General features: G+C 43.9%; 2 protein-coding genes across 5 annotated transcripts in view; both read right to left on the minus strand.

The window, feature by feature from the left end:
• Positions 1 to 2,374, minus strand: part of man1a2 (mannosidase, alpha, class 1A, member 2) — a 75,534-nt gene extending 73,160 nt beyond the window's left edge. Inside the window, exons 1-2 of one of the 4 annotated variants that reach the window (XM_017470345.3) lie at positions 1,909 to 2,374; positions 357 to 857 (exon numbers count right to left, since the gene is read on the minus strand). In XM_017470345.3, coding sequence (XP_017325834.1) covers positions 357 to 667 — 311 coding nt within the window. In that variant the 5' untranslated portion in view covers positions 668 to 857; positions 1,909 to 2,374. Of the gene's footprint in view, positions 1 to 356; positions 858 to 1,284; positions 1,399 to 1,477 lie in introns of those variants that run through there. The other 3 variants (XM_017470344.3, XM_017470346.3, XM_053680613.1) reach the window with 3 other exon arrangements.
• A 3,525-nt stretch (positions 2,375 to 5,899) lies between these two features.
• trim45 (tripartite motif containing 45) lies at positions 5,900 to 14,455 on the minus strand. The gene is made up of 6 exons (XM_017469894.3): positions 13,752 to 14,455; positions 11,762 to 12,513; positions 9,448 to 9,577; positions 8,129 to 8,243; positions 7,892 to 8,018; positions 5,900 to 7,042 (listed from the first exon to the last, which is right to left on the minus strand). The coding sequence occupies exons 1-6, from the start codon at positions 14,204 to 14,206 to the stop codon at positions 6,894 to 6,896; spliced, it is 1,728 nt and encodes a 575-aa protein (XP_017325383.1). The 5' UTR covers positions 14,207 to 14,455; the 3' UTR covers positions 5,900 to 6,893.
• Positions 14,456 to 17,067: the final 2,612 nt, after the last annotated feature.

A 17,067-nucleotide genomic window follows, 5' to 3' on the forward strand; every position in this document is an offset into this window, starting at 1 on the left:
GAGCTGAAAAAAAAGGCTTGAAATATTTCACTTTGCTCCAATTACAGTGTGGAAAGTCCAATCTCGCCACAAAAACCGGTTGGTTTCATCCACAAACTCAAGAACACGAAATAGGCGCACCTGTATTGCGCAATCAATACATTTCCATGTAAACAGGTCTGTCTGCACATGCTCTCATTTGTAGCTCAAATTGAACAGCTCGGGGGGAACAAAATCCACTAACCTAACGGAGCAGAGTAAAGAAAACTAAAGATCATACTACTCCGACCCATCACACACACACACAGACACACACACACACACAAGGTGCTCCAGGTGCTAAACGTGCACGTTAGGGCGCAGACGTTTTCCCTCACCTGTGTCGATGCTCATCATGCACTCCTTGCCCGTGTATGACCTGCCCGCTGCTATGTCGTCCTTCCTTCCCAGGCTCAATGTGCGGTATCAAAACATCCTCTAAACCCAAGTCAAAGCGCTTGTGCTTAGAACTGTCCGGAAGGAAGAAGAACGCCCCAAAGCAAAGGGTGATAAAGGCACTGAGGATGAGAAGGAGGATGAACTTCTCCGAGAGCCGCAAGGTCGCTCTGTGGTGCGGAAACGAAGACGCACCTGGAGACAGCGTGGGTATCCTGCGCCCCGACAGTGGCAAAAGAGCCTGCGTGGTCATATTCTGACGTTCAGATATCAAACAGGAAATACAGAGGAACAAACGTCACCAGTTCTCTCATGTGTAGACCACTTCTATAATCTCATCCACTTCGATCATCTCATCGCAGCAGACACGCGTCCTGCTGCCAATGCCTGATGTACATCCAGGTCATGAAGAACACGGCGTCCTTTACAGCCTCATTTTTATTCTGAAAGGGAATGAAAATATATATTTGAACTCGTGATAAATATAGCAGCACGGTATTATAATGTTCATATATTATATGAATATTAGGGAGGCTGAAAAGAAAAGCCTGTTTCAGTTTCCATGGCAATTCCAGGCTCTTATAATGGGGACGGTTTATATACATACAATATCGCGGTGTAACTCCACCATTTAAAAAAAAAAAACATTAAGGAAAAATACCAGCTAGGACGTAAACAAATTTATCTACTAACAAAATATAGGCTAACCTACTTGAGTTACTTAGCAACCACCATGCAATTACATCCAATACTACATGAAATGCTAAGCATTGCACACAGACCAGGCTAATGTTACACCGAGCAAGCTTTCAAGTAACAATTTCGTTTAAAAAATATATATATACATATAATTTTATTTTATTAACTTACTACGGCTTCATAAAAAAAAATTTTGAAGCAGAAACTCGGTGTTTTCTTTTATGTTCCCCATTAAAAGACTCAGCTAGCTTTCGGTAGCTTAGCAGCAGCAGGTTGGAGGCGTTACAGAAAACCGTCACACCGGACTCTCCGGCTAACGTTAAACATATAACCCTCCTCCCCGACTTAACACGTGTCCACATACCGTGAGGATCCTCGTTCCCACCAGACATCCAAAAGCGTTTCCTGACTGCGAGATGATTTTTTTCCCCCCACCAAGATAAGCAGGCATTAGCTAGCAAGGCTAGCTTCTCAATATTAGCGTGTAGCGCTAAACAGCAGGCGCGTGCGTGTGCGTGCGCGTGCTCCCTTACCTGCCTCGCCGTATTTCATTCAAAGTACTATTACACCTAGGGACGTTTTATTTTCTTTCATTTTCTACATTAACGCAAATACGTTGCGCCTAAATATCATTTCGTGACACTGAAACTGCACGGTCGGTCGGGGCTAACCTTCACACCGTTTACACACAGCGTGTGTTAAAACAGTCAGCGTTATTAAAGCCTCAGCCACGTTACTGTACACTGGAATAAGAGTACATACGTGTATAGTGTATGTGTATATATACATACATACATATAGTATTCGTGGGGGAGGGGGGGGCAGGCCCGCGCGCCGCTGATGCCGTGGCAACACGGAGATTACCGTTACCACCCCGTACACTCAAACCCGACAGCGTCGATTAAGAGAAATGAGTCTAAACACCTACAAGAACATTTAACCCGAATAAAAGGTCTCGGTAAGAATTAACTGAATGCGAGCTGCAGTAAATGCTGTGTGTCTGTGTGTAAAGGCTTCTAGCTAGTAAAGCTAAATGTGTGCAGCAGTCCAATCATCTCTGTCTGTAGCCCTGTACTGTATCCACTCATCACTGCTCCGGATTAAAACGACGCCAGCAGAAATGTAAAACAAACACCACAACGGTGTTTTCATAAAGATACAAGTTTTCCGAATGTCTGCATGTTCAAGTCCTCAACGTGATTCCTAGCTCATCTGAAGCTCTCATTTTGGTGAGTTGATATAAGCACCGCCAGCATTCAATGTCCATGATGTTGTTCCTGCAACAGCTAGCAGGAGCATGACTCCGCCCACATGACTCCGCCTGCAACCTGTCAGCGAGCGCCGCCTGGTAAACCCAGGGACTGTCGCGGAATTACCAACCGCACGCACAACGCCAAAATACGGAAGCCCTCAGCGGCCATGCAGTACTTTATTTGTTTTTGTTGTTGTTGTTGTTTTATCGTGATCATGACTTAATTTTCTCGTGATCTCGACATAATAACAGTTGTTTTGTCGTGATCTCGACTTAATTTTCATGTGTAGGCTACTGGACATCCATCTTTCTCGAAATCAATGGGGTTTTTGGTTTTGTTTGTTTGTTTGTTTAAATGCCTGGTCTGTGGTTAACACGAGCTCAAGATATGTTCACGTTTTGTACTACGCCATAAAATACATCAGTAATACCTCACTCAGGATTAAACATGACTTGAAAAAGACGGCTGCTAACCCAAGTGGCTAAATGGGACTACAGAGGTTGTCGCGGACATTAAACGTCATCACGCGGAGCAGGAAAAACTCATCTACTAACTACAGCCGCGTTGTGTTTACACTCGCGCTCTTGCAATTCAAACTTTCCAGCTTGTATAACTATAAATTTATAGTATTTTTGTCCAATTGTATAACTGTTGGGTTTGTTTTTTTTGTTTTTAATAAAGAATGAAAGAGTTATCTGATAGTGGTGATGACGTTGAAGTCATGCGACCGCCGTGTAGTTCGTTTATAGACTAGCTTTTTACTTCTGGCGATTGTATCTAGGCTTCGGAATCTTATTAATCTCATCTTAATGAACGAAACGTGTATGAATCATAAACTGTTGTTGGGCACAGAGTTTATTTTCTGCTATAATCCAAAAGGCAATAGAAAAATCCTATTGGATTTTTGTGGAGGGAACCAGGGTGATGCGTTAGTAACGTTCGTTTTTGTTTTGTTTATTTTACTACTGTTTTGCAGATAGTTTGTTAAATAATTTATATATCGTGATACACATGGTGTATCGGAGAAATGTCCTCGAGTATCGTGATGTGATATTTTTGTCATATCGCCCGGCCCTGGTGAGCCCCAGTAGCAACTTGTCGTCTGTTGAAATGTGGAGTGAAAAGCAGGTTCACATACAGGTGCATCTCAACAAATTATAATATCATGGGAAAGTATTTTCCCCCCGTAATTTAATTGAAAAAGTGGACCTTTCATATATTGTAGATTCATTACCCATAAAGTGAAATATTACACACCTTTTTTTGTTTTAATCTTTGATGATTACGGCTTACAGCTCACAGAAATCAAAAATCCAGTATCCTAAAATATTAGAATAAAGAATTTATAATACAGAAATGTCGACCTGATGAAAATTGTTAATTTATGCACTCAGTACTTGGTCGGGGTTTTGCATGAATGACTGCATCAGTGCGGCGTGGCGTGGAGGCGATCAGCCTGTGGCACTGCTGAGGTGTTCTGGAAGTCCAGGTCGCTTTGATAGCGGCGTTCAGCTCGTCTGTATTGTCGGGTCTGGTGTCTCTCGTAGATTCTCTATGGGGTTCGGGTCAGGCGAGTCGGCTGGACGATCGAGCACGGTAACACCACGGTCAGTAAACCGGTTACTAATATAGTTTTGTCACTGTGGGCAGGTGCCGAGTCCTGATGGAAAAGGAAATCAGCATCTCCATAAAGCTCGTCAGCAGGTGGAAGCATAAAGTGCTCTAAAATCTCCTGGTAGACGCTGTATCGACTCTCGACTTGAGAAGACACACTGGACCGACACCAGCAGATGACACGGCACCTCAAATCATCACCGACTGTGGAAACTTCACACTGGACTTCCAGTAACTTGCATTCTGTGCCTCTCCACTCGTCCTCCAGACTCTGGGATCTTGATTTCCAAATGAAATGCAAAATTTACTTTCATCTGAAAAGAGGACTTTGGACCACTGAGCAACGGTCCAGATCTTTTTCTCCTTAGCCCAGATAAGACACTTCTTACATTGTCTCTGGTTTAGGAGTGGCTTCACACTAGGAATGCGACACAGAATCTGCACAGTCATCATGTGTCAGTGACAAATATTTAAATCGCTTTTGTTTATCCTGGTGTTTGACATCACAGTGTTCACTAAGATCCACTGTGGAGAATGAAGGTTGTCTACATTTATTTCAAAAGTCTACAAGTAACTGATCGTCAGTATATCAAGACTTTGAATGGTTGCTGGTATGAGATGGGCTCTTTTCAGTATTTCAGACGCTGTTGCGCACTGTATTGCACACACAACAGTCTCTATAGTTTACCCAGAATGGTGCAAAAAACAACCTGTGAGCGGAGGGTCTGCTCGGTGATTAGAGAGATCAGAGTAAAATGACCAGACTGGTTTGAGTCGACAGGAAGTGCTCTTTATAACTTCTTTACACCCAGAGACTGTTGTGTGGGGAAATCCCAGTTCAGCAGTTTCTGAAATACTCAAACCAGTCCATCTGGCACCAACAACCATGACACAGTTAAAGTCACCGAGATCAGACTTTTTCTTCATTCTGATGTTTGATGTGAACATTACCTGAACCTCTTGACCTGTATCTGCATGAATTCTGCATTGCGCTGCTGCCACATGATTGGCTGATTAGATAACTGCATGAATGTCCGGGTGTTCCTAATAAACTGGACGGTGAGTGCATATTCAATGTTAAAATTCATAGCATTTCAACAGAAGTTGTAGACAATATATAGTTTGCTCACATTTGGCAAGGAAATGCTTAATCAAGTATTCGTGTGATGTTCTGAAAGCTTTAAAAGCAACTTTAAATCAGGAGAATAAGAATCAGGGAACACCTCAGCCTGGCTTGCACTGTAGATTAGCCATAGCGCATTGTTGCCATCTGGTGTTGACTAGAAGATATCTTACACTTCCAGCGTATTCGACAAGTTGTTTCCGGGCCTCAACTCGTGGCTGAGAAACGCCAGTTTTAGAAATACCAGTTTCTAAATAATTAAAGTGTAATATTGTCATCCTAACCTGAATAAGAGTCATAACTTTCCATGTATGACAAAGACAGTTGAGGCTTACCATCTCAACCTGCTAAAATGTAAGAATAATTGAAACTAATATCTTTTTACAACAGCCCGACTGAGTGACCGAAAGAGTGCTAATAAAAACTCAACATAAGTTTAAAAAATATTAAAGATGTTTGGACAGTTGAAGCGAGGGTAAGTGTGGGGATTTTAATGTGTGGGGATTTTGGTGGCTTGGCGGTTAAAGCTTTGGGTTACTGATCGGAAGGTCGGGGGTTCAAACCCCAGCACTGCCAAGCTGCCACTGTGGGCCCTTGAGCATGGCCCTTTACCCTCTCTCCTCCAGAGGTGCTGTAACATAGCTGACCCTGTGCTCTGACCCCAACTTCCTAACAAGCTGGGGTATACAAAGAAAAGAATTTCACTGTGCTGTAATGTATACGTGATCAATAAAGACTCATCATCATCATCAAACAGTTTGTAATAACGGTTTGTTTAACCAACCTTACACCATACGCAAGACCATTTCAATTTATTACATCATTATGTAAGGGATAAAACAACAACGGGGCATGCAGTTATAGTAAAATAATCAACAATGGGGTGGTGTGATGTTTGTCAGGGCCACATCACTGGTTCTTATTCATGTCTTCATTTCGGCCACGTGAATACCAAGCACGGTTTCAACTGTACGGCTGGGCGGCCGGGCCAAACACATTTCTAACTCTTAGCTGTAAGTCTTTCCAACTGCTGTTAAATGCAACTTGTATTTCCACAGAATACATGTAAATGACCCGAGACACATTCCTAATGCACTCTGCTCACAGACTTTTCCTGCAAAAGATTCGTCCTACTCTTTGAAAGCCCCCTTTATTACATACAGTAGCATGACATACTGTATATTCACATTAGAAACTGGAAATGATTTTTTTTTAAATACTCATCACTATCTATCTATCTATCTATCTAACGCACATACACAAACACACTTAACACCCTACATAGCTTTTAAAACTTATGCAACACTTTTGTTCTAGCTTATTAATATCCATAAGTACTTCTTAATGTCCGTGAGTCAAAGGTTCAAGTTTATACAGAGTTGAGATTAAGCAAAAGTATTAAGAAGAATGCAACATCAAAGATATTTAAGCTTTAGAAAAGCATTAAAAAGTCTGTCTGCTAAAACCCTGTCGTTCCACATTTGGTGTGGGAATATTTACTCGTGTGTGTTGTTCTTAAGTCATGTTCATTTTTAGCACCTTCTTAAAGCTTTGGTTTAAGTCATATCTGAGCCAATATTAAGTCATATTGACTGGCTCAGAACACTTAAGTACAAAAAGCTGTTAAATAACAGCGTGAACAAAGAGGAGCGCTGTGGTCGTTTTTGGTGAATGATCCAGCTTCACAGAGATAAACTGCATCACAAGCAGGCCTGCTGGTGACATTTTTAGAAGAAAAAAATATATCTATATTATAATATTTTAGAGCTAGGAAATCTCCTCGGGCCTTTTCAGAGGTCCACAGTTCGGACGTGTCCACGGTGAGAGCCTGACACGAGACTGCGCACGCACTCAGAGCTCTCCAGCACACTACCACAGCAAGACCAGTGTGGCTTTCCTGGGTGACCTTTATGGCCATGACCACAGCCCTGGAACCCTCCTGTGGAACACACACACACACACACACACACACACACACACACACACACACACACACACACACACACAATAGAAGAAGGAAAAAAAGACAGAGGATCATATACAAGTTAGTCTCATTGTAAAGCATTTAAAATATGTATACATTTGAGCACGGAAATAAAATTCATAGCAACATAGACCAGACTATGAGACTATCTACAACGCCAGTCAAAGGTTTCTGAACACCCTGTACTTATGCTGCATTCGAGTGTAATCCCTTGCCTACAACCGGTAAAAACCACCAAAAACAGACCCTCGGCTTGAAATTTGAACTCATCAACTTGGGGTAGTCTTCTCGACCATCAGAACAGTGAACAGCGGGGGGGGGGGGCTGCAGCGGGGCGTCATATATTAAGTAAAAGGATTGTATTTGTGTTCTATCAAATAAACACCTTCACGTTATTTAGCGATTTCGTACTTGTCGACTTTTTACAGTTCAAGCACTTTTTAGGTAAAGTGTGTAGATTAGCTGAGGGGAGGGACAGAGTGTGCAGACTAGAAGGAGCAGCAGAGGATCACCACTAGAATAAAGTTCCATTTCAAAAAGCCAACTTCAAGCGCCCTGAATGATTCACACCTATTCGCAATAACAATGGTAGAGAGATAAAAAATGGACAGCACAACTAAAGCGTTTCTGAGAGTAAAACACCGTACACAACTGCCACAAGCAAGCGTAATCCACCGTTCATCTCCGATAACCGATTTGACCGAAAACTATGCTACGTCATGGCACTCGATGTCATGCTGTGAAGTGAAATACATTCTGAAACCCAGCCCTCCCTAGTTGTGCAGGAATTTCAGAATGCTGTACCTGGCATGGTCCCAGGGCAGCCACACTGTGCCTTTTTAGCACCTCCACTGGAGCAGAAGGAGCAGCAGTGGAAGATGCCATGGTGGCGCTGAAATTTTCTCTTCACCGTCAGCCCAAAAGGTGAGCCCTGCAGAGCAGAGAACACAGGGACATCGGTCCTGCAGTAATCACACCCTTTTAGAGCTACTCACATTAGCACCCTGCATTACACATCTGCAGAATCCAGCTGTTTGTTACCTTAACATGCTGTGCTTTGACACACACCCACACAGAGTAGGATCCAGGTCCCGTGGGTGTGTAGGAGACCGCGTACGACCCATCGTTATTATCGATCACTGTGGCCTCCACTTTGCTGTAAGGCATGAAAGGCTGCGTAAAGAGGTGCTGTGTATCTTTTAGGCACTTTTCCACTCCACGGTACGACTCGACTCGCTTTTTATAGGTTTTCCACTGTGGATAGTACCTGGTACTTTTTTTTAAGTACCACCTCGGTCCGAGCGAGGCGAGCCGATACTAAAAGTGAGCCACGCGCTGAGGGAGTAGGGAATTCTCCTTAACGAGTGGTTCTGCGTTGTGCCTGAATAAATGTGTGTCATTTAATACAAACTTTGCATACGGTAATATTCTATTAATTGAAAATGATGCATCGTTTATCTCATTACAGATAAAATTACAACAAAAGGTTTCTGTCCTAGATTTTTACATCGCGCTTCAGTGAACGGGAAAGGCGTTTGGAACACGGTCTGACCGTGTATTTGTCCAGGGCTCCGATAATACGACGTTATTCCTGCGTGAATCCGAGTGGAAGAGGCGGCACTAAACCGAAAATCGAGCTCGGAAAAGTAAAGCGAGCCGAGCCGAGCCGTACCGTGCGGTGGAAAAGTGGCTTTTGTAATCACGGCATCAAGAAAGTCAAACACGGACACACAAGCCTACAATGAAAGAGATTTCAAAGAGGTTACACAAGATCTTCTCATGTCAATCTTCGTTTATATTTAGTTAAGCTGTCTGAGGAACTGTGCCATCCCGGAGCTCCTCGGCGCATGCTGGAACACAAAGGCTTACACAATCCAAGCACACAGTGTTAGTGCAAGTTCGAGTTCTAGTTCTAGCTCTAGGCATCTTCCTCTGTGGCGCCTTCTACTCTAGTGGAAGGCGAATGGCTACCATAACAGGTTGCTCCAGACTACTGATCATGAGTTGAAATCCGTCCAAACTGCCACCGCTGGGCCCTTGAGCAAGGCCTTTAACCTTCAACTGCTCAGTTGTGTAAAAAGGAGATAAATGTAAGTCACTCTGGGTAAGGGCGTCCACCTGATGCCATCGATATAACGTAATGCAGTTTGGAATGTGAGACAGTAGTGCTCACTGGTCCTTTATGGACACCTTAAACCATAAAGAAAAGCTGATCTTTTTTCTTTCTTTTTTTTTAAAGCTTGTGTGAAATACACCCAATCAGAATGGACTTTAGGAAGTTATTTAGGAAGTATTCAGAAAACCTGTCTACATGCAGTGACACATCGAGGTCAAATTACAGAGATGGGGTTGAAACTCACCATGCTTTCTTTTCTGTGTGGATGATGCTGACTAGCACAGAGTCTCCTCCTTTGCCCATCAGCTCCCCTGCAGAGTCCCTGCAGACGAGTGTGAACTCACACTTCTGGCCCTCAACACACCGATGGACACCTGCACGTTATAGAGCACAGAGCTGATTAGAGAGACAGACAGCTGTAGACCTGGAAGTGACAGACTGATGCGTGGAAAACTAAAGCAACACGATGTAGACATACGGGCGGCTGTGGCTCAGGCGGTAGAGCGGGTCGTCCATTAATCGTAGTGACTCCACATACCGAAGTGTCCTTGGGTGAGACGCTGAACCCCAAGTTGCTCCCGATGGCAAGTTAGCGCATTGCATGGCAGCTCTGCTACCAGTGGTGTGAGTGTGTGAACGAGTAAAAGCGCTATATAAGCGCAGACCATTTACCATTCTTCTGAAATGAAGTGATATTGGAGTAACGCAGGGTTTTGGGCTGTCTGACCAAAATTTATAAGGGAGAAAGCTTATAAAGGCGCTCCGGAACCACGTTAACTCATGCAGCACATCATGTCCACTTACGTGCGGGGGAGAATATGCAACACAGGTTTATATGCAACCTGAGGGGGGCTCCGACGTTCCTAAAGAATGTCCCCGTCCCCGCTTGCTCGCGGGAGAACCGTGAAACGCGTTTCTCTTGATAAGATGTAATAAAGCCGTCCCGTCTGGCGCGCGCTGACGCAGAAGAAAGCTTCGTCTAAAGGTAGAATATAGGCTAAATATCCAAAATTGCTCGAAAGCTTATCATCGAGATTGTGTTTGTTTGTTTTTTTAAATCACGATACATATCGGTGTCATAGATTTATCGCCGAGCTCTACCTGGAGGGACTGATTAACAGTAAATGACGGATTTCTGTTCATTCTATAGACTACCCCAGAAAACTCTGCATGCCACCTCATCCCTGTACACAGCAAACTGCAGAGAGAGTGCTATAGGCAGAAATATTATTCGGAGTGTGTTTAACGAGGAACCGCTATGTCAGTGTACTACTGCTTTCCCTCAGCACAGCCAGAGACAGCTTCTCTGTCGTAGTTTCTATTTTAATCCTCACTCAACGGCCCAGGCCACTCATCAACACAGTAAGACAGATATGTCAGATTTGTCTGAACGTGATTATTTCTGAGAAATTCGTTCAAGATGAATGAGCGAGGCTGCTTTTCCTTCCTGTTTTCTGACCTAAAATAGAGTATCGTTTTTAAACTAATAGTCAAATTTATTATACCCAGGGTATTAATGCTCTTAATGCCATATCTATCTGCTTTTGTGTGTCTGACGGGCAGGTTTCCCTGTTAATAGTGAGGCTGGTGACTGCACCTACATCAGACATGCTGAGGCACGACTAAGAGACCAAAACCACGACGGACACCCCAAGTGAAAAGTCGTCATGGGAACAAGGAATGTCACCACTACAGTCAGCGATCATTCCATTCCATTCCTTCCACTAGTCCTGTGTGTGTGTGTGTGTGTGTGTGTGTGTGTGTGTGTGTGTGTGTGTGTGTGCATATCCAGAAATACAACTGAAGTGCTCTCATTCCCAGGAATGTGTTTATCGGACTAAATCAAACAATAAGGCGTGAAAGTCTACACAACATGCTCACTGTAGTGTCGCGTCAAGGTAACGCAGCACTGCTCGAATTGGAGGCTGTGTTCCACTTGGAGCGGTTCGTCACTACGTAACTGAACGTCAGTAAAAGAGGACGGCGGTGTTTTATATTCATTTTATATCTTCAGCGAACGGAGGCGAGACCAATCAGACAGGGTTTACAGGACAATACGTGGAAATACTCGTATCTTACTGGCTGACGGTCTCTCAATTCTGCTAGACGCTAGCTCACACGGTCAGTGTGAGGGGGGAAAAGGAAATGGATATACGCCGTGAGGTGTGTTGAATAGACGTCTATAGGAGTTCCAGTTTACGTGAACATGATCTGAGCAGAACATAAGGAAAGATAATGTACTCTGCATGGCAGTGTAGCAGCTAAACCCATACAGTGATAGCTTAGCTGTTCCTCCACTTGACTAGCGACACCGAACTAGCCTAGTCTCGAGTTAGATGGCCTTCACATGCAAGAAAATAAAATTCTTGTAAACAGTCTAGTTAGAAGTACGTTTTTAGAAGTTTTATGATGGAGAAGAATCTGTGCTTAGCCTCGGATGAATAACAGTCCAGCTAACGCTGACTCTTCCCTTTCAGTGCCTTTTCTTTTTCCTTAATGCTAATGCTCTCTAGTGTAAAGAATCTAATCTCAATCGCTGAACATGCCTCAGTCCTCACCTTCTCCTTGAACGGTGCACTTGCTGGGATCTACAGTCTTGGCCTGCAGAACTCCTACCATGGGAAATCCCTCCACCTGCCCTGCAAGCCCTTGTGGTAAGAAACAGATACTGCCACCACTGTCATGGCTAACGCTGGTCATGTGTGGATCGTACCCCAACTCCAACAGGCTCATTAACCGCCTCGTGGTTACGCCCTTCACACTGAGGATCTCTGCCTCCGAGCCACATGTGAGCAAGCGTTCAGCAAAGTCCACGCTGCCGCGGACGTCGCACAGCGCCTGCTCCAGCTGCGCCCTTTGCAGTTGGAGCTGATTGTGCTTCTGTAATCTCAGATCCTCCAGGGAGTGCAGAAGAGAACGGCAGTGAGTTTCCACAGCACTAGTGTAGGCTTGCGCAAAGGCTTGGATCTCCCTCGCCATCCCTTCTGCCCGAGACTGCAAAGTCTCCTGGGAAACCTCCACGCACTTCAGTGCCTCCTCCAGACGAAAGAGGCGAGGCCGCAGGCTCCTGGAAACCAGCTCCCGGATACGGTCGCCATGCTGATGTATGACCTCATGCATGGGACTGCAGCGATGGTCTCTGTGAAACGTGGCGGCACATTCCAGACAAACAGTGAGATCGCAGGTCTCACAGAAGCGACGCAACTCCTGGCCTGAGTGCAGAGAACACAGCACGGGTCTGGAGAGACGGCCCTGACGCTTCAGCTCTTCCAGGCTGTGGATGGCATGACTGGATGTCCTCTTTTGTCTCCTGTAAAATAAAAAAAATAAAAATAAAAAAACATACATGTTAAACTGCTAATTGCTGTAGATCACGTATGTAGAGTAAAGACACACTCACATTTCAAAAAGATCAGTCAATATGGCAGATAATATAATATTAAAGATGGAGCAGGAAGCAAAATAGATGTTTTCAGAAGTTCAAAACACTTTAAGCAGACTAAACCGGCAGTGTGAAAGCCTAAGACTGTGGCTCACTTTGACGTGATCGCGAATACACCCTACTCCCTCTGAAACTCCACCCTACTCTAAAGGGTCTCCCGGAGGTACCCGGATGGTCTATTATTTTCGGAAGAGTGCGGATCCGTGGACACTTTTTCAGCTAATATTGCCCACAACTCCTTGCGTAAAGGGAGGACGAGCTTTGTGACTGTTCGCTTTGAGGATCTCAAGAATGCATTTTCGAGAGGTGTAAATTAAAATAAATCAAGCAAATGATAAATTAAACTATATAGTAGATATTAGACAAGGAATAACACATGAAGAAAAGCTGAAATGCAACCAGGAGTTTGTTTGTGGTGACCGTTTTAAGCACACAGTGGCTTAGTGCAGTGGTTTTCAAAGTGGGGGCCGCCAGGGGGCGCCCGGGGCCTCAACAATTTGGTGTGAAAAATAAACCACACAAAAACACACACACAATCAATTCCTAATGTAATGTAAAGATGTAAGATGTAATTATTAATTTAAAAAAAAAAGATGGATATATTCAGAAGTCTGTATTTTTAATGTGTTTTAAAGAAATCTTGCAAAAGGGGGGCCTCGGTCAAATGTTAATACCATTTGGGGGCCTTGCCCTGGAAAAGTTTGGGAACCCCTGGCTTAGTGGTTAGCATGTTTCCCCGGGGTTTCCTCCTGGTCCTCCGGTCTCCTCCCCCAGGTCCAAAGACCAGCACTGTATGCTGACTGGCATTTCCAGATTGTGCCCGGGGATGAGCTGGCATCCCCATCCAGGGTGTTCTCAGCCTTGTACCCAGAGTTCCCTGGGGTATAGGCTCCAGGCTCCCTGGTGACCCCATGTAGGATAAGCGGTATGGATGGATGGATGGAGATAAATTGGACTGTCTTGAGAAAATCACCCTGTTAGATCTTGTTTTAATAAAGTTTGTGGAATGGAAGCTAGAAACGAGACACCTGGATGTTTTATACCTGGTTCTGAAACGTGTTCGTGAGGGTTGCCTTGCGTGTGATACTACACGTGAGCACACTGACCTGTGTGCCTGGCTGCAGAAGTCGCACAGGTTGAGGCTGCACACCTGACAGCGCTGCTCGGCCTCGGCGTCTCCGCACAGGTCGCACACGGCGCGTTGATCCAGCAGCAGCGTCTCCATGAACACCTCGTCCAGCGCCAGGTGGTCTGTGGTGAGTCCGTCCACCCCGGAGCTCGGCAGCTCCACCTCGCTGTCGCACTCGGGACACAGCACTGTGAGGGACCGCGGCCGCGCTGGGGCTCGGGCCGGACTCTCAGGCTGTCCGCTCAGCGGGGAGAACGGCTCCAGCTGGCGGATACAGTCCGCGCAAAACGTGTGCAAGCAGGAGAGGAGTTTGGGTTCCCGATACATGCGCTTACAGACCCGACAAAACGCTCTGGAGTTGCTAACAGCCCCTTTAATCGACTTTTTGTTCATTCCGATGTCTGTCGCAGATTTTTCCTCACCGGCCGACATCTTAACGGCACGTTATAGAGAAACAATCCTTCCTAAAGTAAAAGTGAGGAAGCACTTTTAAACGGAAATGCACTTCGTTATTAAGTCTGTCCAACAAACACTACACATGGAGCTACTTCTAGAAAAGTTTTACGTGCACACAGGGTTGCCAGGTATGCTGTAAAAATCCACCAATAAAAGACAATGGAAACATCCAGCCATCTTCTATATACCGCTTATCCCACAGGGTCACGGGGAACCTGGAGCCTATCCCAGGGAGCATCGGGCACAAGGCGGGGTACACCCTGGACAGGGCACAATCACATACACACTCACACACTACGGACACTTTGGACAGGCCGATCAGCTTACCGTGCATGTGTTTGGACTGGGGGAGGAAACCGGAGTACCCGGAGGAAACCCCCGCAGCACGGGGAGAACATGCAAACTCCGCACACGCAGGGCAGCGGCGGGAATTCGAACCCCCGACCCTGGAGGTGTGAGGCGAACGTGTGAGGCGAACAATGAAACATTACACTTAAAAATGAAAAAGTAAAAAGAAGTACACTGTAAAATATTTACAGATATTGCACACAGGCTTTGGAGTGTTTGGAGTAACGGAGTACACGTGACGGCGTTACGTAATCAGGAGACAAAAAACTGGTCATTGTAATCCGTTACACTTACGTCGAAAAACAATGTAATGAGATTACAGGTACATTTTGTAAAAAAAAAAAAAAAAAAAAAAAAAAAAAGGGAATACTATCAGGATTACAATTTTTTACATTTAAAAGCAAATAAATTCATCTTTTGACATAACACTGTACAGACAGCTGCTTGATTACTGTTCTGGTTCTCTCTGGCCAGTCGTGGCTCACATGAGCAACCTCCTGGTGCATGTGCATCTATCAAATAAATTAATTTGGAAGAAATTGAAGACAGAAGGTTAGGGTGACCACACGTCCTCTTTTTCCCGGACACGTCCTCGTTTTTGGACCTTAACAAAAGCATCTAAATTTGAGAAAATGTCCGGGATTCAGCTTTAGTTTCATTATGATGTGCTTATGGTCTTGGTATGAACGATTATAAAAGGCTATAATTATAAAAGAGACAGTGATCTTTGTTTATTCATTTGTTTATAAATTTTTCTAAAACAAATCCAAACTTCGAACATGTTTATAAGCTCAAAAATAAGCTCTAAATAAAAGTATTTTAGATCGTGTTGCTTTTCTCTTGACTTTATTTACATATGTGACCTTGAAGTAATCCAGAAGGAATCCGATTACATTACTTTCACACTGTGATACTCGGACTACGTCACTGAAGACCTTTTTCATGAAGTAATTTGTAACTGTAGCAGAACACATTTTTAAAGTAACCCTCCCAACCCTGATTGCACATGAGTATATTGCACTTGATGATTGTACATTTTAGAAAGTAACATCACACAGTACGTCATTAATGAAGCAGTATTGTAAACACACATTTACCTTCATGTTTTCCATCACAGTGCTACAATTTTCATAGTTTTAAAGATACTCTCACAGGATAAAGCTACTAAAGATGAGAGAATCAATGAATTAATGAATAAAACAAATGACAGTATATTCAGCCAGTAAAAGCAGATCCCTACTAATCCTATTTCAGCTATTAATTCACTACATCAGCACATTGCATTCCTCAGCCCACAGATTAAATACAATTGTCATAGTGTCGCGAGAAAACAGCGGATCAGGCAACATGCTTTCATACTTAATGATATATGAGAACTTCGCTGTCTGACCAATCGGTGAGCGCGTACGCATTTATGGGCGGGGCTTACGCTGCGACGCTCTCTGACCGATGAGCAGCAGTGTCGCCATCTACTGAGTCACATCGTTAAAAAAAATAATAAATAAAAGTTTTTATTTTCATTTTATTTTATTGCAATTTCAATATACAAAGGAAACAGTAACTTACAATCAGTCTTCCAAACAATAAACAAGTTGCGACATATAATAATAATAATAATAATAATAATAATAATCAAACATCATCAAAAAAAAATATTATTATTGATTTACATCTACTCTGGCCAGGAAGACTAAAGAGTAGGCATCGTCGTCATCATCATCATCATCATCATCATCATCATCATCATCGTCATCATCGTCATCATCCTCATCATCATCACCATCATCATCATCATCATCATCATCATCCTCATCATCATCACCATCATCATCATCATCATCACCATCATCATCATCATCGTCATCATCGTCATCATCGTCATCATCCTCATCATCATCCTCATCCTCATCATCCTCATCATCATCACCATCATCATCATCATCATCATCATCACCATCATCATCATCATCACCATCATCACCATCATCCTCCTCGTCATCCTCATCATCATCACCATCATCATCATCATCACCATCATCATCATCATCACCATCATCACCATCATCCTCCTCGTCATCCTCATCATCACCATCATCATCGTCATCATCGTCGTCATCATCGTCATCATCCTCATCCTCATCATCATCACCATCATCATCATCATCACCATCATCACCATCATCACCATCATCACCATCATCCTCCTCGTCATCCTCATCATCATCACCATCATCATCATCATCACCATCATCATCATCATCACCATCATCACCATCATCATCATCATCACCATCATCACCATCATCCTCCTCCTCATCCTCATCATCCTCATCATCATCATCATCCTCATCATCCTCATCATCATCATCCTCACCATCATCATCATCACCATCATCATCATCATCCTCATCATCACCATCATCATCCTCACCGTCATCATCACCATCATCATCATCCTCATCATCACCATCATCATCATCATCATCATC

This window comes from Ictalurus punctatus, chromosome 6 (genome assembly GCF_001660625.3).
Source record: "Ictalurus punctatus breed USDA103 chromosome 6, Coco_2.0, whole genome shotgun sequence".
NCBI classification, from domain to species: Eukaryota; Metazoa; Chordata; class Actinopteri; order Siluriformes; family Ictaluridae; genus Ictalurus; species Ictalurus punctatus.

Bases quoted from the DNA above. Each gene is read 5' to 3' on its own strand.
- trim45 (XM_017469894.3), bottom strand. From the start codon at position 14,206: ATGTCGGCCGGTGAGGAAAAATCTGCGACAGACATCGGAATGAACAAA. The intron at 8,019-8,128 runs GTAACAAACAGC...TCTGCTCTGCAG, and splicing joins TCAAAGCACAGCATGTTAAG to GGCTCACCTTTTGGGCTGAC. The intron at 7,043-7,891 runs GTACAGCATTCT...TGTGTTCCACAG, and splicing joins CTGCCCTGGGACCATGCCAG to GAGGGTTCCAGGGCTGTGGT.